The 23,368-nt window shown below is 50.1% G+C and overlaps 1 protein-coding gene across 2 annotated transcripts in view; it reads right to left on the bottom strand.

Annotated features, from left to right (window-relative positions):
- Hip1 (huntingtin interacting protein 1) overlaps positions 1–23,368 on the bottom strand; it is a 125,395-nt gene that overhangs the window by 46,325 nt on the left and 55,702 nt on the right. For both annotated transcript variants that reach the window (XM_041648290.1, XM_041648291.1), the window contains exons 2-4: positions 4,207–4,270; positions 1,920–2,062; positions 561–617 (exon numbers count right to left, since the gene is read on the bottom strand). In XM_041648290.1, coding sequence (XP_041504224.1) covers positions 561–617; positions 1,920–2,062; positions 4,207–4,270 — 264 coding nt within the window. The remainder of the gene's footprint in view (positions 1–560; positions 618–1,919; positions 2,063–4,206; positions 4,271–23,368) is intronic.

Below are 23,368 nucleotides of genomic sequence, written 5' to 3'. Positions count from 1 at the left end.
TATCACGTGGATGCTGGGAATTGAACTCTAGTCCTCAGGAAGAGCAGCCAGTGCTCTTAACTGCTGAGCCATCTCTCCAGCCCCGAAACAAAGAATTGAAAGTGCAATGTATTGTGACCACAAAGGGCACAAGCACAATGACAAGTCCCTGTGAGGGACCCTAATTTCATGACATGGAATTCATGTCCCCAGGACAAGCTCTGGGGACTTGGTATTTGCCTGTAGCTTCCGACATCTTCGACTCACCCCTCACAGAAGAAGCTAAACAATCAGAGATGGGCTGGCTGGTGATGTGGTTTAGTTGGCAGGGTGCCTGCTTCCCCCACCACTGTATAAACTGTACGTGGCCATGCATCCCTGCAATCCCAGCACACAGGAAGGGGAGACAGGAGGATCATGAGTTCTAGGTCAGCCTTAGCAACATAGTCACTTGGGGCTAGCCTGGATTCCGTGAGACACTGTCTGAACCAAACCAAACCAAGAAGCTAACTTGTTACATCCCACGCTCTTGATGATATGGTATGAGGATTAGGGGGTCCCCTGTGCACCCCCACACTTACCCACATCCTGCTCATATCACTCAATTCATTTTTGTATCTCAGAGAGTCTTTTAGCACCTAGAAAAGAAGAGAAGAACCATGAGAGGAGACACGGGTGGCCAGAGGACAATCTTCCTGGGCTGAGGTGGGGAAGAGACCCATCAGAAGGGATGACCCCACCTCCTATGGGAAATCAAAGACCAGGGCTATGGCAGCAGACAGCAGTCTCTTTTTCCATTGTGTGTGTGTGTGTGTGTGTGTCTGTGTGTGTGTGTGTGAATGGGTAGCAGGAGCCACAGCATATAAAAGGAGATAAGAGGATGACTTTCAGAAATCAGTTTTCTCCTTCCACTTTGGGCTCCTGGGATTATCTTGTAGGCCTGTTGATTGCTCTTGATAGGGGACAGGAGAGATGAATGTGGTGCTTCCATATTCTATGTTACAAAGAAACTTGTACTTCATGCTGTTTAGCATAATCAGTACATACACAATGTTGCTGGCTTCACACAGCTGGAGTGTAACACCGCCTCCTGGCCCAGATGCCTCTGGCACAGGCTGACACCAGCAGACACTAACCTGACCAAGCCCATCAATAAATATTTGAGCCCAGACACCCACAGAATGAGAGAAGGGTGCAAGGGATGATAATGAGAGGCACAAATATCAGAAGTAAAGTGGGATTTCTTGATCAGAAATATGGGGGATCACCCCAGCAAATGGGCAAGGCTGAACCCTGAAATGATTGACAATCTTTGTCTCCACCCCCTTCTCCCTATATAATCTGCTGGCTTAAGATGAGCTAGGAGCCGGGCGGTGGTGGCGCACGCCTTTAATCCCAGCACTCGGGAGGCAGAGGCAGGCGGATCTCTGTGAGTTCAAGACCAGCCTGGTTTACAAGAGCTAGTTCCAGGACAGGCTCCAAAGCCACAGAGAAACCCTGTCTCGAAAAACCAAAAAAAAAAAAAAAAAGATGAGCTAGGAGACACGGTCTTCTCTAATTCCTGGTTCTCTGGATAAAATAGTTTTAAAGATTCAGTTCCTGGAGCAGGAGAGATGACTCCGCAGTTAAGGGTGTTTCACAGCTCCTGCAGAGAGCGCTTGTTTCCCAATACCCACACTGGGAGGCTCACAACATCCTGGAATTCCAACTCCAGTGGATCTGGCGCCCCCTTTTGGCCTCGTCAGGCACCTGGACACATGTGACATACACTCACATAGACACACACATTTAAATAAAAATATATCTTTAAAGCTTCCGTTCCCGTCTTTGCTCGCTGGCGTCTGTCACGGGCCACGGGCGATAGGAGCGGAAATCAGTTTCCCGTCCCCCCCCCCCCTCCGCATGCGCCACTGGCCTCCCCTGCTGCCCCAGGGACTCACGTTTGGATGTCCGTCACGGAGGAGTTTGTGGAAGACGTGACAGAACTTCCAGCATAGCATGGCGTTGCTGGACAGAGGCAGTCGATTAACCACGGACCAAAATGTCTGCGCCCCTTTCTCATGGTGGGTGCCCAGGATGCACGGTGAGAGGGGAGTCAGGGAAAGCAAGGGCCTGGCACGTGGTACTGGCAAGGAGGGTGGGGCGCCGCTCACCGCTGTGACCCCACAGTTTTTTTTGTTTTTGTTTTTTTTGGTTTTTCGAGACAGGGTTTCTCTGTGGCTTTGGAGCCTGTCCTGGAACTAGCTCTTGTAGACCAGGCTGGTCTCGAACTCACAGAGATCCGCCTGCCTCTGCCTCCCGAGTGCTGGGATTAAAGGCGTGAGCCACCACCGCCCGGCCACCCCACAGTTCTACACGTATGCTCCGGCAGTTTGGAGGCTGAGGGTATTAAAATATCTTGTTCTCTATTTTATAAGTTTCCCCGAAAAAGGAACTGTCTTTTTTTAAAAAATTACATTTTCATTTATTTATGTATTATAATTATGTGTGTGTGCATGTGTATGTGTGGGAACTCAGATGCCCAGGTACATGTGTAGAAGATGGGGGCAGCTTGTTGGAACCAGTTCCATGCGGGGGTCTCGAGACTGAACTCGGGTCCTCAGGCTTAACAGCAACCTCCGTTACATCTGCTGAGTCATCTTACCGCCCCCTCCCCTGTCGTTTTGAGACTGGGTCAACACTGAAGTACCCCGGCTGCCCTGGAATTAGTTTGTTAATAGAGGATGACTCTGAACTTCTGATCCTCCTATCCCCACCTCCAGATTTCTGGGATTACAGCTACACAGGACACATCTGGTTTATGCCAGGCTGGGGCTGGCTGGGACCGAGGACCCTGGGCATGTTAGGCAAGCAGCCTCCCAGCTGAGCCACACTCCCAGTCCCCTGCCCCCTCACTCAGTAGCCCAGGCTGGCCTCCAACTATGACAATCCCCCTGCTTCATCCTCCCAGTGGCCGAGATTAGGGTCACCACTGTCCCCAGGAATGGAAGTGTGTTGAGAGAGACAGCCCCTCTAATCTGCACCTCTGGGCTAGAGGTGGCCTTGGCTGGGTAGGGCTCTTGGGACCATTGCTACCATTTAAAACAATAACTTATTTATTTGTATTTTATGTCCATCGGTGTTTTGCCTGCATTTATGTCTGTGTGACGGTGTCAGATCCCTGGAATAGGAGTTGCAGACAGTTATGAGCTGCTGTGCATGTGCTGGGAATTGAACCTGGGTCCTTTGGAAGATCAGCCAGTGCTCCTAACCCCTGAGCCATCTCTCCAGCGCATGGCCACCACCTTAAACGGGGTTCCCTCTTTGACTTTTGTTGTGCCTGTGATCACTGTTCACGTGGATGCCATGCGTGTGTGGGCGTGAGTGGCGCGTGCCACAGCACATGTGTGGATGTCGGAGGGCAGCCATGAAGGCAAGCTTCCTTGGCCCACTGTGCTTTCTGAGAACCAGACGAGGGATGTCCGTCGTGACCAGCTTCTGCCAGCTGAGCCAGCTTAGGAGGCTTTCTCAGACATTATTAAAGTGAGGGAGAGAAGCTGGGCATGGTGGCACACACCTACAATCCCAGTGGGATCGAGAGCAGGAGTATCCCAATTCTGAGGCCAACTTGTAGGACACAATGAGGTCCTGTCTCACAACCACCGCCATCAAAAACCATCAAAAAGTGGAGGCTGGAGAGAAGCTCAGCACGGAGGGCACAGCCATAGGCAGGGACATCGGGAGAGTGCAAAGTGGACATGACCAGACTGAGCTGGGCCGTGAGGGGAGAGGGAAGAACAGATGAGCTGAAAAGGCCAGGTCACCAAAACGGTGGGGTTGTATAGGGAAGGGCAGCCCAGCATCTGGGCTAGAGAGGTTTAGGGGTGGGGAGTGGGTTTGCCAGCCAGGACTATGTAACAGGCAGGGACTGGGGGATTCTGGGAGAACCTGGTGGCCAGGTTGCTTTAGCGTGTTAATGGATCCCTCAATTAGTCAACTAAATACAGAGAAAAGGTCTGGGCTGCATGGCCTCCTGGGTCCCTGGGGCCTTGCCAGGCTTGGGTGTCTGAGACGAGTGCTCTCTGGGTCTGTAGTTAGACCGGAAGTGGCTTCCATCGGCAGTCCTCTGTCCCAGGCAAGAGTTACTCTTCCTGTTGGCAGGCGAGAAGCCTCCTCCTGACCTCAGTTCCCAATATTTGACCCCCCTTTCCAGGGTTGGCCTCCCAAGGATCACATCCAAAAGGATATTCCTGGCATGTTTTTCCTTCACGGCCACTTCCTGCGTATTAATGGCTTTATTGACACTGACAGTCTGCAAAAACAAGATGGGGGAGGGGAAGGAGATGAAATAAATAAGCCTCTGAGAGTGGCTGAGACCCTCCCAACTTTCCACTCCTCCCCCCCCCCTCCAATGACCCTTGGGGTTTCTGATTGCCCTTAGACCATCCAGGGCCCTCTAGATCCTCTGCCGGTACCCAGCTTGGGGGTCGGAGGGAGGGCAGAGGTGGGCAGTGCTCCCAGACCAGCTGTCCCAGGCTGTCCCAAGGGAACAGGCTTTGCTGCCTGGCATTGGCTATGCCCAGCTGCTGCACCCGCCTGCTACTCGCTGGCTTGGCACAACAGCCTGGTAATTAGGGGGCCACACAAAGGAAGGCTTTTTCATCCCCGGGGAAACATTATTCCTCGGAGTACAAGAGGAAGAGATGCTGGTGTTGGGGAGCCACTGTGGCCTGAGACCAGCCGGCTATCCCTCGGCCATTTCTAAACCTTCCCACTGAGGGCTGGCGAGAGGGATCGGTGGGTAAAGGTGCTTGCACGGCAAGCCAGGCAGTCGGGGTGCTCCTCCCAGGACCTCCAGGAAGATAGAAGGGGAGATCCCAATCCACAAGTGCTCCCCGACCTTCACGCAAGAGCTGGAGCAAGTACTTTTCCCCCAAATAATAAACCAAACAAAACTCCCCTGGCCCTCCATCCACTCTTGGTCATCTTCCAGCTAGAGGGCAAATCCTTTTTCCTTCCTTAATTACACGGAAAAACATGAAATTATTCCTTTCCTGTTGTTTTCAAAATCAAGACCCTGGTGCTAATTTTAACAGAGTTCCCAGACCCGTGAATAACGTGCACAAATGGCATCATATCATGGAAGCTAGTTGGTAGCCGGGATTTTTGAAAAGGTTTATTATTTTGTAAGATTATGTCTTTGTGTGTGGCTGACTGCAGGTATGTGTATGTGAGTGCAGACACTAGGAGAGGCTAGCGCTGTGAACCACCTGATGTGGGCGCTGGGACCTGAACTCAGGCACTCTGCAAGAACAGTATGTGTGCTCTTAACCCCTGAGCCGCCATCCAAGCCTCTGTTGTTTGACTTCTCTAAAAAGGTTTTAATTATTTATTTATTTTGTGCATTGCAGGGGTGGGGGGGGGGTGGGGGAGAGGTTGGGGAAGGATGCCTGCCTGCCAAAATGCACACACGTAGGTCAGAGGCCAACTCGTGGGAGTTGATTCTTTCCTTTCACCACGTGTGACCCAGGGATCAAACAGATCACAGGCTTGGTGCAGGCATCCCCAGTCACTGGGCCCAATGCAGGCTCTGTTTAGCTGTCTGTCTGTTTATTTTGAGACACAGCTACCACCAACCACTGAGCCCTCATTCCCTGGATTATTCTGAAGCAAATCATTGCCACACTCTAGATCAAATCATTTTACCCATCGATCACCTCTCTGAGCGCCTATGAGAAAGACTCACGGGTTAGAACTAGCTGAGGTTCCCACCGTGAGGGAGAGGATGGTAATGCCACTGACACACTGATGCTGGGGGCCCACAGAAGGCTCTTGAGCAGTATAGGGGCTTACTATAAATGAGGTGGGTTTTTTCAGTGTTGTATTTAAAGGGTCACTGCCTCCAAGCCTGGGTCCAGCACAACTGCGAAAGACCTGATCTAGCACTGGGTTTGGTGAAGAAGCCGGGTCTTTGTTGCTTTTCTCATTCCTAACAAAAGCCACACGAGGGAGAAAAGGTAGCTCATGGCTCCTAGGCTGAGGGTCCAGTCCATCACGGTGGGGAAGGCATGGTAGCTGGAGGTGGGGCAGCTGGTCACATTGTATCCACAGGCACGAAGCGGAGAGAGATGGATGCTGGCGCTCAGCTCTCTCCCCTCCTTAGCCCCAGACAGGCAGGGTTTGTCTGTGTAGCCCTGGCTATCCTGGAACTCATTCTGTACACCAGGCTGGCCTCCAACCCACCTGCCTCTGCCTCCCAAGTGTTGGGATAAAAGGCGTGTGTTACCACAGCGGCCACCACCACCCAGCAGCTCACTTTTTTATACAGGCCAATGGGACGGTGCCACCCACATTTAGAGTGGGTTTTCCCATCTAAATTAACCTAATCCTGAAACTCCCTCAAAGGCAGGTGTAATAGATACTAACTCCCGAGTCAGCAAGATGGCTCAGTGGGTTAAGCATGCTTGCCACCAAGCCCCAGGCCTGCACTGTAGTATAGTAATAACTCCCATAAACTATTCTCCGACCGTCACGTGTGGGCACGCACCGCACTCCCACCACACACGCACAATAAATAAACGTAAAAGCCACTTGGGGCACTTATAGGTTCCCCCGACCTAGCTGTTACCCGACGTCCTCTCCTGGAGCTGGGGGTGCTCACAGGAGCGCATTCAGTGTTACCGGTATACCCGGCGTACTTCCAGAAATATTCACGGGTGCGGAGGCCCCACCAAGGCTCTCGGCTACAGCTCAGCTTCTGCTCACACCGCCTCTCAGGCCTCTGAGACACAAGGAGGGTCTGAGCTTTAACATTCTCCAGTTTTGGGTTTTGCTGAGACACAGTCTCATTTATTCCAAGCTGACCTTGAATTCACTATGTAGCAGAGAATGGCCTTGAACTTCTTATTTTCCTTCCTCTACCTCCTGAGCGCTAGGATTACCAGTGTGCCCCACTGTGCCCCATTTATTTGGTGCTTCAGATGGCCTCACACAGACTAGGCAAGTAAGCCACCAACTAAGCTGTATCCCCAGCTCCCCTCCCCACAGTTTTGAGACAGAAGCTTACTAGTCCAGGCTGGCTTTGAACTCACAATCCTCAAGTCTTCTCAGGATTACAGATATGTGCCACCATGTCTGGTTCATGCTAGGCTCTTTGATGCAAGCTGGCTGTGGCCAGGCTGGGAGGTGCTAGCCTGTCATCCCAGCTAGCGGAGGAAGCTGAAGCGCAAGGCTCCTATGTTCTACGTTATGCACCTGGGCTACAGAGCAATTTAAGGCCATGCCAGGCAATATTAACATCCTGTCTCAAAAGAAGGGAGTGGGGGCACCTCAGAGGCACCCAAACCCTTGATAATTCTGGGGTAGAGGTTCCCGTTAAGACCAGTTTGCCCAGATGACGCCCTCATACTCCATCCGACCTCACACAAACTTCTACATCTATCTATATTGCAAAGACTACATCTTGGAGCTGGTGGAAACGGCTCAGCAGGAAAAAATGCTTGTCGCTAAACCTGACGACCTGGGTTCAATCCCCAGAACCCAGACCAGACTCCTGCACATTGTCCTGTGAACCCCATATGCACGCCTTGGTAAGCTTCCACCTCTCATAAATAAGTAAACCCCATATGCACGCCTTGGTAAGCTTCCACCTCTCATAAATAAGTAAATGCCACTTTAAAAGACCTAAAGCCTACGTTTTTACCATTTTCTTACACTTGTCAAGCTACAGCCACGCAAGCATGAACCCGGAATTCAACCCTCAGCGCCCACATAAAATAAAGGTGTGGTGCACATTCTCATAACTCCATCATCCCATCTGGGGAGTGTGATACAGAGCAGAGATGGCGGGTTCCTAAAGTTCACTGGTCAGATGATCTCCGGGTTCAAGGGCAGATGCTGTCTGGAAAAAAGTAAGACGGGGAACCACCAAGCAAGGCACTTTAAGTTGACTTCTGGCTTCCACGTGCACACACCATTACGAACACGTCTATATATTACACATACACATATGAACATGAACACACCACCCACACAACACAGATCCAAAGTAGAGACTCTGGCTTCTCCTTCTATATGCCCCCACACCTAAGGCAGGGCAGGATGGGGGTCCCCAAGCCTCGACGCTACCTGCTCCCCCATACCACTCAGTTGCTGCCCAGACTCGGAGAGAAATCATTTGGTCTGGACGGATCTGGTTCTGCAGGCGAGTGCCTGTGTGAGTGGAGGGAGGGGGGACTTGCAGGGGCTTTGCGTCTCACCTCTGGAGGGGGGTCTAGGTTCGAGAACATCCTCTAAGAACTCCCTGTTCCCTCTACTCCGCTGGAGTCACACGGGACCTAAGGCCAGCAGCGGCTCTCCTGAAAGAAGAGCATTGTACAACACTTCCTGGCCCAGCTGGCCCTTGTGTCCCCAGCTGGTCCCCAAGAGCCAATTATCAGCAGGCATTGCGGAAGGGAGGCTTTCTCTCCACTTCTCTTCCTCCCTCTCTAGTCTCTCTATTTACAGGCTCCCTCCGGGCACACCAGCCTGGATGTAGCCAATAGGAAGCTTTTGGGTGTTGCTACTAGAGGGGGCAGTGGAGCTTGGGCTGGCTTGCGGGACTGACAGGGCATTGTCCAGTCACGCACACAGCTCTGGGCAGCAGCCCAGCCTTTGGGCTACCAAGGCCAGGCTAGCGTGCAAAGGTTAACAGGGGTCGGCAGAGAGGATGTGCCTTGGGTTGGATGCAGCCTTCAGGCAGGGGGCCAGAGGAAGACCAACTGCTGAGGCCAGAAAGAACACCCAAGAAAAGGGCAGGGAAGAGCAAGAACAGAAAGCAAAATAGAAGAAACGCAAAAAGCAGGAGCTGGCATTGCAGCTCAGTGGTAGAGCCCCTGCCTCGAATCCCCCAGTGAGGGGCTGGGGTGTGGCTCAGTGATAGAGCACCTGCCTAGAATCCCTCAGTGAGGGGCTGGGGTGTGACTCAGTGGTAGAACACCTGCCTAGAATCCCCCAGTGAGGGGCTGGGGTGTGGCTCAGTGGTAGAGCATGTGCCTAGAATCCCCCAGTGAGGGGCTGGGGTGTGGCTCAGTGGTAGAGCCCCTGCCTAGAATCCCCCAGTGAGGGGCTGGGGTGTGGCTCAGTGGTAGAGCCCCTGCCTAGAATCCCCCAGTGAGGGGCTGGGGTGTGGGTCAGTGGTAGAGCCCCTGCCTAGAATCCCCCAGTGCAGGGCTGGGGTATGGCTCAGTGGTAGAGCACCGGCCTAGAATCCCCCAGTGAGGGGCTGGGGTGTTGCTCAGTGGTAGAGCATGTGCCTAGAATCCCCCAGTGAGGGGCTGGGGTGTGGCTCAGTGGTAGAGCATGTGCCTAGAATCCCCCATGAGGGGTTGGGGGAGGTCATAGCCCAGTAATAGAGTATTTGCCTAGAATCACCTGGTAGAGGATTGGGGGCTGGCTCAGTGGTACAGTGCCTGTTTTGCATACCAGAGACCCTCAGTTCAATTCTTATTACACAAAAATAAAAAAAGGGTCTGGGGAGATGGCTCAGTGGTCAAGAGCCTGGCTGCTCTTCCAGAGGACCCAAGGTCTGACTCCCAGCACCTACATGGTGGCTCACAACTGTCCGGTTCCCTCCTCTGGTCTCTGCAGGCAGCAGGTGCACACATGGTGCACATGCAGGCAAAACACCCATATACGTAAAAAAAAAAAAAAAAAAAAAAAAGCAAAAACTCGTCCGTGCTTCTTTTAATTTTTTGTGTTTCCTTTCTACTTCTTCTATTTGCTTTCCCATTTTCTTCCTTTCTTTCTTTCTTTCTTTCTTTCTTTCTTTCTTTTTGGTTTTTCAAGACAGGGTTTCTTTGTGTATCTTTGGAGCCTGTCCTGACACTCACTCTGTAGACCAGCCTGGCTCTTCCCCTTCCTGCTCTTCCATTTCCCATGCTTGCTCAGTAAACCCCAGGCAGGGCAAAACAGGAGCCAAGCTGGGGATGAAGAGGCAGTCAGTGTGAGCCATGGTAGACACTCCATAAACAGGAGGCTTCCATGCAATCCTGTGGGATGGCACCACGTACATTCAGGCCAGCTCCTCCCCCATGCAATCAATCTAATCTAGACAGGCGGAGGCTCACTTCTAGGTGACAGAATTCACCACTGTACCATCCATCTGGATGAGGTACCGCCATTTCTCCATCATCTTTCCACTCACCACCTCGCCAAAGCCCATCGTCTCCTGCTGTGCTATGAGAAATGTCTCCTACAGAGCTTATGTGTGTAAGCTCTTGTTCCCAGCTGGGGGCACTGTTTGGGAAGGTCACGGAACCCTTAGGAAGTGAAGTCTCTCTGGAAGAAGAGGGTCAGTGGGGGCAGGCTCTGAGCCTCTATTGCTCTGGCCCACTTCCTGGGTGAACAGCCGGGATTCTGCTCCCAACATGCCTTCCCCGCCTGCTGCCCTGGTATTTCCATACGTGAGAATAAATCCTTTCTCCTTTAAGTTACTTTTGCTAAGAGTACTTGTTTGTTTGTTTGTTTGTTTTCAAGACAGGGTTTTTCTATGTAACAGTCCTGGCTGTCCTGGAACTCATTTTGTAGACCAGGCTGGCCTTGAACTTGCTGAGATCTACCCGCCTCTGCCTCCTAAGTGCTAGAGTACTTAAAAAAAATAAACCAAACCAGCAACAGAAAAAGGCACCAATATGCCAAACAGCCCTCTTCACCAGGCTAATCTATCGGAACACTGGTCCCCAGCTGATGAGGCTCTACTGGGAGGTGCAGAAATACTGAAGAGGAGGTCTTCCTAGAGGAAGTGGGTCACTGGGTATCAGGAGTCAGACCTGCCTGAGGTAATGGCTGACCCTGATTTCAGCCTGAACTCTCTGCTTCCCAGCATACAGCAAGAGGAGTCCTGACCACAAGTTCCTGCCACTGTCAACTCAGCCACGCCTTGGCCAACGAGGTGGACTGTGTCTTCTCCAACCCTGAACCGAAACAAATCAGTCCAACCCTTAGGTTCCATGTCAGGGATTTGGTGACAGTGACAGACAACTAAGGCACAGCCTGTGATAAAGATTTCCATACTGCTGGTGGTATACCATGCCAGGGCTTGGGGGGGGGGGGGCATTCCTGATGGACCGCGCTGGGCTGCATCTGCCCTCAAACCACTATGTTGCCCAACTGCTCTCCTCCCTCTTCCCTCTCCATGCCACGCCCACCCCATTTCCACAGCTGGTGGGAGCTCGGCTCCTCTCTCCCCTGGTGAGGACCCACAGCAGCTTCGCACCCACAATCTCACCACACAAAGTGGGGGAGAGGGCTGAGATGGGTGGTACAGGAAGCTCTCGGGATCCAGCTGTATCGCCCATGGAGCTGATTCATCAGTGACCCGTCTGTCCCATGACTGAGGCAGGAAGTACTTGCTGCAAGCCCAGCAACGCCAAGGCCCACTGCTTCTCCCCCCAAACATCCTATGCCTTCCTAACTCTTATTCTAATTCCCTAAGAGGCACCCTTACCTCACGACCGTATCACTGTAGGACCTGAACTCTACCTCTGCCCCATAGAGTCAGCTCTCAATATCCCCTGGAACTTAACTCTGCTCCCCTCCTCCCTCATCTGGTCCAAGGAGGGAACACTGTACACGTCATACATTCTTTTACTTTTATCTTCTTGTCTTGACACAGAGTCTTGCTATGTAGTCCAGGCTAGCCTATAATCACCAAGAAGGACCGTGAACTTTTTTTTGATCCTCCAAATGTATCCACCTCCCGAGTACTGGGATTATAAACGTGCCACCATGCTTGGTTTAACGCACTCTTCAGATCAAGCCAAGAGCTATGCATGCGGGGCAAGCGCTCTATCAACTGAACCACACCCCTAGCCCCACGATCTGGAACTCTCCTCCCACCCCTGCCAAAGTTTCTCTATATAACAGTCCTGACTGTCCTGGAACTTTCTCTGTAGATCAGGCTGGCCTCGAACTCAGAGAGATCCTCCTGCCTCTGCCTCCCAAGTGCTGGGATTAAAGGCATGCACCACCACTACCGGACTATTCTGGAATTCTTGATTCTCCTGCCTCAGACCCCTAGACTAGTTGGGGTTACAGGCATGTATCACCACACTGGATCCACAGGAGAACGTTCCATACACGAGGAAAGAACTCGGCAAAAGAATGACAGGAAGCAAGAAGGAAGAGTTTGGGCAAAGAGAGAGAAACATAAAGACAGTAACCACGTGGAGAACAGAGATTCCCCCTACACCGACACACCAACGAGCATATCTTGAATTTTTTTTTTAATCAGCGCAACTTTTCTTCATAGAAAACAGGAATTGACACTGAGCGCAAATTAAGAGATTAATTATGCACTTTACCAAAGAGACTGGCATCACAGGCCTTGAAATAGCAATCCCCGTTAGTACATTTAAAATAGGGCTGCATTTACAGAAGTGTGATTTACACAAAACCACATCTGTTACATAAAGCTCAGAAAAAGAGCTCCTCTCCCCTGGAGCCTCTAACTATAGAGCCGGCCCAGCCGACAGTCACCTGCCTTCCTGAAGCTACTCAGCCCCACCCTCACCCAACACTAAGATTAACCCCAACCTTAGTCAAGTCCTTAAGGGCCACTCTCTGTAGCCTCGGCTGTCCCAGAACTGGGTGTAGGCTAGGCTGGCCTTGAACTCAGAGACCCAACCTGCCTCTGTCACCCCACACAATTCTTTAGCATGTGCTGAATTTTGCTTTTTTTGAGGTACAATCATGAAACAGAACACTCTGGCTTGAACTTACTATGTAGCCCAGGCTAGCCCTAAAATAAGAATGGTTCCTCCTGCTTCAGTCTCCTGACTATTGGAATGCCAGGCATGTGTCACCATGTTTTTAAGCACGGGTAACACAATTGGGACTTGCTTTCCTTTAAATTTGTTTTGTTTAAGATGTGACCTCACTTAGCCCAGGCTGGCCTTGAATTCAGGACGCAGTTCAGTAGATCAGGATGACCTTGAATTCCTGAGCCTCCAGCTTCCACCTCCAGAGGACTGGTGTTACCGGCAGGCATCACTATACCTGGCTTTATGCAGTGCTAGGAACGAATCCAGAGCTTTGCCTATGCTAGGCAAACACTCTAACCGAGCCACATCCCTGATCCTGGCAGCATTTTTTATTTTTTTTAAGACAGGTCTCATTATGTAGCTCTGGTCGTTTTAGAACTCACTCTGTAAATCAGGCTGGCCTCCAACTCAGAGATCCCCCTGCCTCTGCCTCCTGAGTGCTGGGATTAAAGGCAAAGGCTATGCTGAGACTAGATTACAGGGACAAGATGAGGGTGGCAGCAGAAGTGACAAGCTTGCACTAGGGCTCACAGTTCATTTCTTCATTTACTTTTTCTTTTCAGTGCTAGAGACTGAACCCAGGGATTGTGCGAATGCCACTGGAATGTTTTGTGTGTGTGTGCGCGTGGTGTAGTGTGCATGTATGTGTGCGGCATAGCGATGCCCACCCTCAAAAACAAACACACGAGGTGGAATGATGGGAAAAGTTCGAGGCCACGGGAGCTTGTTTTCAGGTATGTTAAATCAAAGCAAGCTATCAGAGAGCCACACAATACTATAAATGAGCAAACTAGGCAAGCATTCTACTGACTGACCTACATTCCTAGCCCAGGGTTCCAATATTACACCTGGGGAAATGACCAAGTGGGTGCCACATATGGAATTAGAAGAGTCCCAGCGGGCTGGGGACCAGCAGGAGGGAAAGCACATTCCTAGAATCCCCCAGTTAGGGGTGAGGGGTGTGGCTCAGTGAGGGCACCTGACTTAGTGTCCAGGCTGGATTTTGTTTGTTTGTTTGCTTTGGGTCAACTTGACACAAACTAAGAGTCATCTGAGAGGAAAGACCCACAGTTGAGAAAATGTCTCTATAAGATTGGCCTATGCAAGCCTGTGAGACATTTTCTTTTCTTTTTTTCTTATTTTGGTTTTTCGAGACAGGGTTTCTCTGTAGCTTTGGAGCCTGTCCTGGAACTAGCTCTTGTAGATCAGGCTGGTCTCAAACTCACAGACATCCACCTGCCTCTGCCTCCCAAGTGCTGGGATTAAAGGCGTGCGTCACCACCGCCTGGCTGAGACATTTTCTTCATTAGTGATCATATGGGAGGGCCCAGCACATCTTGAGTGGTGCCATGCCCGAAACAGGTGGTCCTGAGGTTCTGAAGAGCTCAGGCTGATCAAGCCAGTGAGCAGTGTCCCTCCATGAATTCTGCTTCGGTTCCAGCAGTGACAGAGTGTGGCCTGAGAGATGTAAGAACTATTTCCCTCCCCAAGTAGCTTTTGTCAAGTCCAAATGGATCAAAGACCTCAACATAAAGCCAGCCACATTGAACCTTATAGAAGAGAAAGTGGGAAGTACACTTGAATACATTGGCACAGGGAACCACTTCCTAAATAGAACCCCAGCAGCACAGACACTGAGAGAAACAATTAATAAATAGGACCTCCTGAAACTGAAAAGCTTCTGTAAAGCAAAGGACACGGTCAACAAAACAGCCTACAGAATGGGAAAAGATCTTCACTAACCCCACATCAGACAGAGGTCTGATCTCCAAAATATACAAAGAACTCAAGAAATTGGACACCAAAAGATCACATAATTCAATCAAAAAATGAAGTACAGACCTAAACAGAGAACTCTCAACAGAGGAATCTAAAATGGCTCAAAGGCACTTAAGGAAATGTTCAACATCCTTAGTCATCAGAGAAATACAAATCAAAACAACTCTGAGATTCCATCTTATACCTGTAAGAATGGCCAAGATCAAAAACACTGATGACAACTTATGCTGGAGAGGTTTTGGGGAAAAGGGAACACTTCTGCATTGCTGGTAGGATTGCAAGCTGGTACAGCCCCTTTGGATGTCAATGTGGTGATTTCTCAGAAAATTAGGAAACAACCTTCCTCAAGACCCAGTTATACCACTTTTGGGTGTATATCCAAAGGATGCTCAATCATGCCACAAAGACATGTGCTCAACTATGTTCATAGCAGCATTGTTTATCATAGCCAGAACCTGGAAACAACCTAAATGCCCCTTGATCGAAGAATGGATAAGGAAAATGTGGTACATTTACACAATGGAGTACTACACAGCAGAAAAAAATAATGGCAACTTGAACTTTGCAGGAAAATGAATGGAGCTAGAAAACATCATTTTGAGTAAGGTAACCCAGACCCAGAAAGACAATTATCACATGTACTCACTCATAAATGGTTTTTAGACATAAAGCAAAGAAAGTCAGCCTACAAACCACAATCCCTTGAGAACTTAAGACAACAATGGGGACACTAAGAGAGACTTACATATATCTAATCTACATGGGAAGTAGAAAGTATAAAAAGACAAGATCTCCTGAGTAATTTGGGAGCATGGGGACCTTGGGGGAGGGAGAGAGGCAGGGAGGGGAGCAGAGAAAAATGTAGAGCTCAATAAAAATCAATTTAAAAAAATAGCTGCTTTTGGTCCCAGCAGGAGAAGCCCTAACTAAGGTAGAATTTGGTACCAGGAATGGGGTATTGCTATGACAGACCTGACTGTGTTTGGAAGGGTGGGAGAAGGACTTTGAAACTTTGGCCTAGAAAAGCTGTTGACTGTTCAGAGCATAAAGAGCTGTCGTGGGAACTCAGAAGATACTACTGAGAGCAGCGCAAACGATGGAGGCCTAGCCTGTGAAGGTTCAGAGGGACCTTCTGGAGCCTCTTAAAGGCTCTACTACGACGGTCCGATATTCTGAATGAAGAATCGGAGGTTCTGGTCATCTGGGGCTGAGAAACTGACTGTGATTAACAAGAAACCATTAAAGTAAAACAGAGCTGACTGTGCTTGCTTTTGGGGAGACAGGCAGAGATGATCCCATAGTGGGGGGCTGGCCTGTGGTGGAGCTGACTTGCCTAGCATGTGTGACTTGTATGTGTGAGGTCCTGGGTTTAGCTCCCGGCATGTATGTGTATGTGCGCGTGCACACATACACACACACACACAAACACACCTCTCTTAACTCTTTCTAGCCTGTAATAAATCCTGGGTTCAAGATTCAAGCTTATACATTAGTTTGTTTCTCTTTTATAGCAACACTGGGTCTAACTCTGCTGGACAGATGGGGAAACCGAGGCTCAGAATGGTTCAGTAACCTATCTGGCTGGTCAACATGCCCGGCATGAGGATTGATTGTCACTGTCAACTTGACTGGATTTTCAGTCGCTAGGACACACACCTCTGGGCATGTCTGTGAGGGATATCTAGATTGGGTTAACTGAGGTGGGAAGGTAAGAGCCTCCCTGGATGCATCCCATGGGCTGCTCCCAACTGCATAAAGGAGAAAGTGGACTGAGCACCAGCGTTCATCTCTCTCCACCTCCTGATCAAGGATGCAGTGTGACCAGCCAACTCATGATCACGCAATTATAACTTCCCCGCCATGATGGACTGAAAGGTCCAATAAACCACCTGTTTCTAAGTTCCTTTGTCAGGTCTTTTGTCACAGCAATGAGAAAAGGTAATCAATATACCTCCCTTGATGACCCAGCCTGTAAACAGAAGACTCAGAATTTGAACCCAGATCTCTATGGAGTGCCAGATCCATCCATTGTAGTTATGTTCTTCCTGGCCTGGTGGGCTACTTGGCTCTGTCTGTTTAACACAACCAGAATTATTCTGGAAAGAGGAACCTCAGTTAAGAAATTGCCTCCAGCAGACTGGCCTATGGGCATGTCTGTGGGCATTTTCTGGATGGATGATGGATGTGGGAGGGGTTGGTGGGAGGGCCCAACCCACTACTGGTAGTGTCACCCCTAGGCAGGTGGGCCTGGGTTTATAAGGAAGCAAACTGGAGAGGAGATGGGGCTGGAGAGATGGCTCAGTGGGGAACAGCACTGGTTGATTTCTCCAGCCGACCTGAGTTCAAATTCCAGTACCCATATAATGATTTACAACTGTCTGTAACTCAGGTTCCTGGGGATCCAGTGCTCTTTTGGCCCCCTCTGGGCAGCAGGCGGACATGTGGGACAAATACATGAATGCAGGCAAAAGACCCACACAGATGACATTAAATTAGAAGAGAGAAGGAAGGAAGGAAGGGAGGAAGGAAGGAAGAAGGAAAAAGGAAGAAGGAAGGAAGGAAGAAAAAAATCCATGAGAACAAGGCAGTAAGCATGGAAGGAAGGAAGAAGGAAGGAAAGAAGGAAGGAAGGAAGGAAGGAAGGAAGGAAGAAAAAAATCCATGAGAACAAGGCAGTAAGCAGTGATCCTCCGTGGCCTCTGCTTCAGTTCCTGCCTCCAAGTTCCGGTCTTAGCTTCCCTCTATGATGGACTATAACCTAGAAGATACTAGTATACCTGGGAAGGACAGTGCAGTCATTTCCACAGATGAGAACATACTGCCTGATGCCAAGCCCCCAGGGGACCAACATAACCAGGCAACAGAAAGCCTGATGCCAAGCCCCCAGTTTGGGGACCAGCATAACAAGGCAACAGAAACGCAAGCTTCACTGAAACTAAAAGTATAACTGGGTGTACTAGCACACATGCCTGTCATCCCAGTCCTTGGGAAGTAGCTGCGGCAGAGGGGGCAGACGGACCGGGAATTCAAGGCTACCCTCAGCTATCCAGTGAGTTCAAGGCCTATCTCAAGAGATGGGGTGGTGGTGCATGCCTTTAATCCCAGCACTGGGAAGGCAGAGGCAGGCGGGATCTCTGTGAGTTCGAGGCCAGCCTGGTCTCTAAGAGCTAGTTACAGGACAGCTAGGGCTGTTACACAGAGAAACCCTGTTTCAAAAAACTGAGAGAGAGAGAAAGAGAGAGGGAGGGAAGGAGGGAGGGAGGGAGGGATGAGTATAGGGGTAATAGAAAAAATAGAAAAAAAAAAGCTGGGAAGATAGTTTAGTTGGTGCAGCATGAGGACCCAAGTTTGATCCTCAGAAACCATTAAAAAGAAAGAGAGTGTTGTGAAACGGAGTGTGGCTGGCATCTGTACATTTGTAATCCTAGCACGGAGGACGCGGTGGAGGCGGATCCCTGGGGCTCCCTGGCCAGGTAGCGTAGACTAATTGGAGAGCTCAAACCTAGTGAAATACCACATCTCAAAGAAGCAGGGTAGACAGTGCCTGAGGAATGGCACCTGAGGCCGTACACACACACACACACACACGCACGCACGCACGCACGCGCGCACACCATACATGCTTGTGTACACAGAAGAGAAAAAGTGAACCAGTAGAAAAGGGCATGGTTCTCCTCAGCAGCCATGAAATGTCACACCAAGTCATGGCTGGGCGGGGGGGTGCTCCCTGTTCTGACCACAGAGTTAGTGTAAGCTGGGAAGGATGTTCTACAATTTTCTGGGGGGGGGGGGATTGCTAAATTTGGAGGTACATCTCATTATCAGCTGCAAGGTTGAGGCTTGACTTCCTCAGAAAGCAAAGCCACCAAGAACTCTCACTTCTGTGTCTCCGGGACCAAGGGGAACTCTTCCCTAAGGGAGGTGAGAGGAAGAGCCTGGGAAAGCGTAGGGGTGAGGCAGGCAGAAACTTTCCAAAGTGCCCCTGGACAGGGCAACGCCCACCTGGACCTCCAGGCCTGGGGGTCTGCTGGTTATCAGTTCAGGGTGCCAACACCATCAGACAGATCCCCCACCTCCATTTCTAACAGATGTTCTCACACAGCTCAGGCTGGCCTTGGACTCACCGAACACCCTCCAAGCGAGTGCCGGATACAGGTGTGCACCAGCACTGCCCAGTTGATGCTGTGCTGGAGACTCATGCGTGCTGACCAAGCACATCTACCGCCTGAGCTACGCGTCCAGCTCAGAACCAGGGCTCAACGGGGAAGAGGCTTGCCGCCGAGTTTGATCCCTGGGACCTACACGATGGAAGGAGAGAACCAACTTCTCCAAGCTGTCCTGCTCCGACCTCTGGGCACACCCACATACATGTGTACAGCATAAATAAAGGCATAATTTTCAAAAGTGAAGCACTCTCCAACAGTGGCCCATGCTACGGCTTGGGTAAGAGCCCCTCACAGGCCCTCACTGAAGGTTTGGTCCCCAGCCTGTGACACTATTTCTTTTTCAGTATTGGCACTGAGCCGTGTATACCCAGCTCTCCTTAACTTTTTGCAAATCTTTACTTTCTTTACATCATCTCATGTAGCCCAGGCTAGCCTTGAGCTCACTACGTGGTGGGAATAAGAGTTAAGATCTTCCAGAAAGTAATGAAGTCATGCGAGCTCTGCCCTCATGAAAGAGGCTAAGAGGACAGCCTGGTCCTTCTATCCCTTCAGACACTTCTTTCCAGTGTTGAGGACGCCACGAGGAAAAACCATATATAGAACAGGCCCCTGCTAGATGCCCTCTACGCTGCCTCTGTGAAACTGGACTTAACTAGCCTCCGGAACCGTGGAAGATAAACTTTTTTCTGCGGAGGTAGGGGTGGGGTGGAGTTCGACACGGGGTTTCTCTGTGTAGCCCTGGCTATCCCAGAACTTACTCTGTAGACCAGGCGAGGCTCGAACTTAAGAGACCCACCTGCCTCTGCCTCCTGAGTACTGGGATTAAAGGTGTGCGCCACCACCAGCTGGCTTGAGAGATAAAGTTCTATGACTTACAAAGCAACCCATCTTGAGCGTTTAGTCATGGCAGCGGGAACGGACTAATTACAAAACTGAAGTTATCAGGTTACAGGGCAAAGCACAGGAGACTAATCCTGTGCCTTCGCTACCCAGCTCAAGAGAGATGAATAAAATAATTCTTCCTTTAGTTTGTATGTGTGCATATGCCAAAAATCGCTACCCAGCTCAAGAGAGATGAATAAAATAATTCTTCCTTTAGTTTGTATGTGTGCATATGCCAAAAATATACCTATGGAGGCCAGAGGACAACTTAAGGAAGTCAGTTCTCTCCTTCCACCATGTGGGCTCCCAGAATGAAACTCATGTGGTCAGGCTTGATGACAAATGTCTTGCCCGCTGAGCCATCTCCCTAGCCCAATGAAAAGAATTTTTTTTTCTTTTTGAGACAGGCTCTCACTACTATACCTGCCTCCCACTCCCTTTAAAAGATGTATTTATTTTACTTCCTATGTATATATGTGTGTGTGCTAGCATGTATATATATATATGTGAGGCCAGACAAGGACACTGAATCCCAGGGAACTGAAGTTACAGACGGTTGTGAGCTACCATGTGGGTGCTGGGAATCAAACCTGGGTCCTCTGAAAGAGCAAGAACAGCCAGTGCTAATTGCTGTTTGCTGTTGAGCCACCATCTCTCCAGCCCCCAGTTAAAAGAATTCTGAGAAGCTGAAACCAGGCACTGGGAAGACAGCTCAGTGGCTAAGACCGCCTGCTGTGTAAGCACAAGGACCCGAGTTCTCCGGCCCCTAAATAGCAAAAGAGAAAGGCAGGTGCAGCTGTGCGCTCATCTGCGACTCCAGGGCAGGGGTGGGGATGGGAAAAGAGGACGGGTTACAGAGGCAGGAGGATTGTTGGGGCTTGCTGGCTGGATCAGGTGAGCTCCAGATTCTGTGAGAGACCCTGTCTTAAGTAACACACCGGAAAGCAACAGAGCAATCGATGACATCTGAGGTCTCTCTCTGCTCCACAGTGGAATGCACACGCATAAAGACACACAAACACACACACACGCACACCATTGTGGCCTGAATGCACAATCACAGTCACACATACGATTATGGCCTGAGTCCTTAAAATATAAAGAAATGAATTTTAGCCATGCATGATGGCACAGACCCGTGATCCAGTACTCAGGCCAAGGCAGGAGGAGCTCCAGTTTGATGCTAGCCTGAGCTATCCAGTGAAACCGTGTCTTGAGAAGCAGTAAATGGATATGATGTCTTTGATCTATGTGAAGATCTCACAGCAATGGCGGGACGCGTTCACAGACGACTCAGGGTAGAAAGATGTCGTCACATCAGCTTGGCTGGATATTCTACAGCACGCGCTTACTTTTTTGTTTGTTTGTTTTGGTTTTTCGAGATAGGGTTTCTCTGTAGCTTTGGTGTCTGTCCTGGAACTAGTTTTTTTAGACCAGGCTGGCCTCGAACTCAGAGACCTACCTGCCTCTGCCTCCCAAGTGCTGGGATTAAAGGCGTGAGCCACTACCACCTGGCAAGCACGCACTGACTTCCGACCAAGTACCTGCTTTGTGCCAGGCAGTCCTCTCAATGGCTTTACAGACTCCAGTGGTGCACTCATCAGCCCTGGTGGAAGGTTCTAGAACAACAGCAGGGAAGGCCCCAGCACTGGAGAAGTCCAGGTAGGAGATCAAGAGTTCACAGTCATCCTTGGCTACACAGTAAGCTGGAGGCCAGCCTGAGGTTGCCCAATAGACCCTTTCTCAAGAACAAATATTCAAACTAACATATAAGGGCCAGCTGACTTGAGTTGATTGATCCCTAGAACCTACGAGAAAGGTGGAAGGGGAGAGAGCCAACTCCACAGAGCTGCCCTCTGACCCCCACATGCACACCTAGGCAAGAGCACCCTCCACACAAACATCACAATAAGAATAAATAAGGTTTATTTGTTGGGTTTTGTTTTGTTTTTAAAGTGTGTGCCTACTATGGTGGCGCACGTCTTTAATCCCTGCACTTAGGAGGCAGAGGTAGGTGGATCTCTGTGAGTGAGGCTCTGTCTAAAGAAGAGAGATGTGGGGGAGAGAAGCAGAGGTACAAGGAAAGAGAGGGGAAGGCAGGTATGAAAATGCTTCATGCCTTGTTGGGCACTGTGCAAACACAAACTGTTCTACACATCCATGCTCCTGCCAGAACAGATACTGTTGCCTGCTCCCCAAACGCCAGAAGCTTGCTCTGGGCGTGATCAAGACAGGCGGCACTATGCACCCCTGAACGGCATCTGTACTTCACCCCCAAGTTCAGCGTCCGATGGCTCCCCCTTGGGCAGACACCGGATGCCATCAAATATTCACCAGTGGCATCAGCTGGTGAATCTACTGCCCCCAGTCATTTGTAGCCTTGTTCAGAAATAACGAGAGCTGGGAAAATTGTTCCCAGAGCTGTCCGCTGAAACCCAGGTGAGGCTCTGCTCTGCAGGCCAATCAAGGAACTAAAGGGTTACGGGAAGAATCAGTCACCTTAACATCCAGGGAGGTTATTGTCACAATAACCATTATGTAAAATGTTTCTCCTACAGGTGTAGCTGGGCATGGTGGCACCTGCGTGTAATCCCAGCACTTGGGAGGCCAAGGAAGGAAAACTGGGAGCTCCAAGTTAGTCTCAATTATAAGGTGATAATTGATCTGAATTAGAGAGAGAGAGAGAGAGAGAGAGAGAGAGAGAGAGAGAGAGAGAGAATATGAATGTAGCTCAGCAGTAGAGCACCTGAATCCCCCAGTGAGGTGCTAGGGACCTGACTCAGTGGCAGAACGCAAGCCTAGAATCCCCCAGTGAGGGGCTGAGGACATTGTCAGTGGTAGAACTCTTGCCTAGAATCCCCCAGTGAGAGTTGTGGAACATGGCCCCATGCTACATTTGTTTAACATTTGCAAGATTCTGGGTTCCATCCCTAGCATTTCAAAACGGAAATCAATAGATCAATTTCCAATGGCAGCTAGCTGTTTATTTTATTTTTGTTTTTCTTATTTGTTTTGTTTGAGACAGGGTCTTGCTATGTAGCTCTGGATATCCTAGAACTCACTCTATAGCGAGGTGGCTGGATTAATGCGGGCTTGGGGTCAACTCTGAAGCTCTAGGCTACCAGAGTGAGGCTTCAAATCAAACATGGCCGGAGAGGAAGGGTCAGAGCAGAAAGCAACCCGGACCTCCCGCGGGAATGGGAAACAGGCGTGGAGGGCCAGGGCTGGGAAGGTTCTCTCGGCAACACAGCCCAGGGTCTGTGTTCTTCACAAAGAACCGGGGACAATGGCTTCTGGGTTGGGCGCTGGGCTACTCAATGATTAATGAGAATCAAATATCACTTTTGTTTAGACTCCAAGCTAAAAGGGGAGAGAAGCCATCAATGTGCAGCCTCTGTGCTCACAAATCCCAAGAGCTTCGCCAGTCCCTACAGGCTAAGCGCTGGGGTTGGCATTTAAGGCCTTCCTGGACCAGCCACAACTAACCAGCCAGCTATTTCCTGATCTCCAATCTCTGTGCCCAGCCTCACCCAATGGGCTGTGCCCATTCCTCTGCCAACGAGCAATGCCCTTCGCTGTTCAAGCAGAACCAACTCCACCCAGCCCTCCAGAACCAGCCAGGTCATATTATCTTACTATTGGGTACATGTGCATGTATAGTGTGTGTGTGTGTGAAAGCCACCTTGGATGCTGGTCCTCAGGAGCCATCCAGTCTGCTTGTGTATGGGTGTGTGTATGTTGTACACACGTGTGCACTTGTATATGTGGCTCACCCATATAGCC

This window comes from Microtus oregoni, unplaced genomic scaffold (assembly GCF_018167655.1).
Source record: "Microtus oregoni isolate MIOR12 unplaced genomic scaffold, Mior012 000003F_ref0000135, whole genome shotgun sequence".
Classification (NCBI taxonomy): domain Eukaryota; kingdom Metazoa; phylum Chordata; class Mammalia; order Rodentia; family Cricetidae; genus Microtus; species Microtus oregoni.
This window is presented reverse-complemented; position numbering and strand designations above follow the sequence as displayed.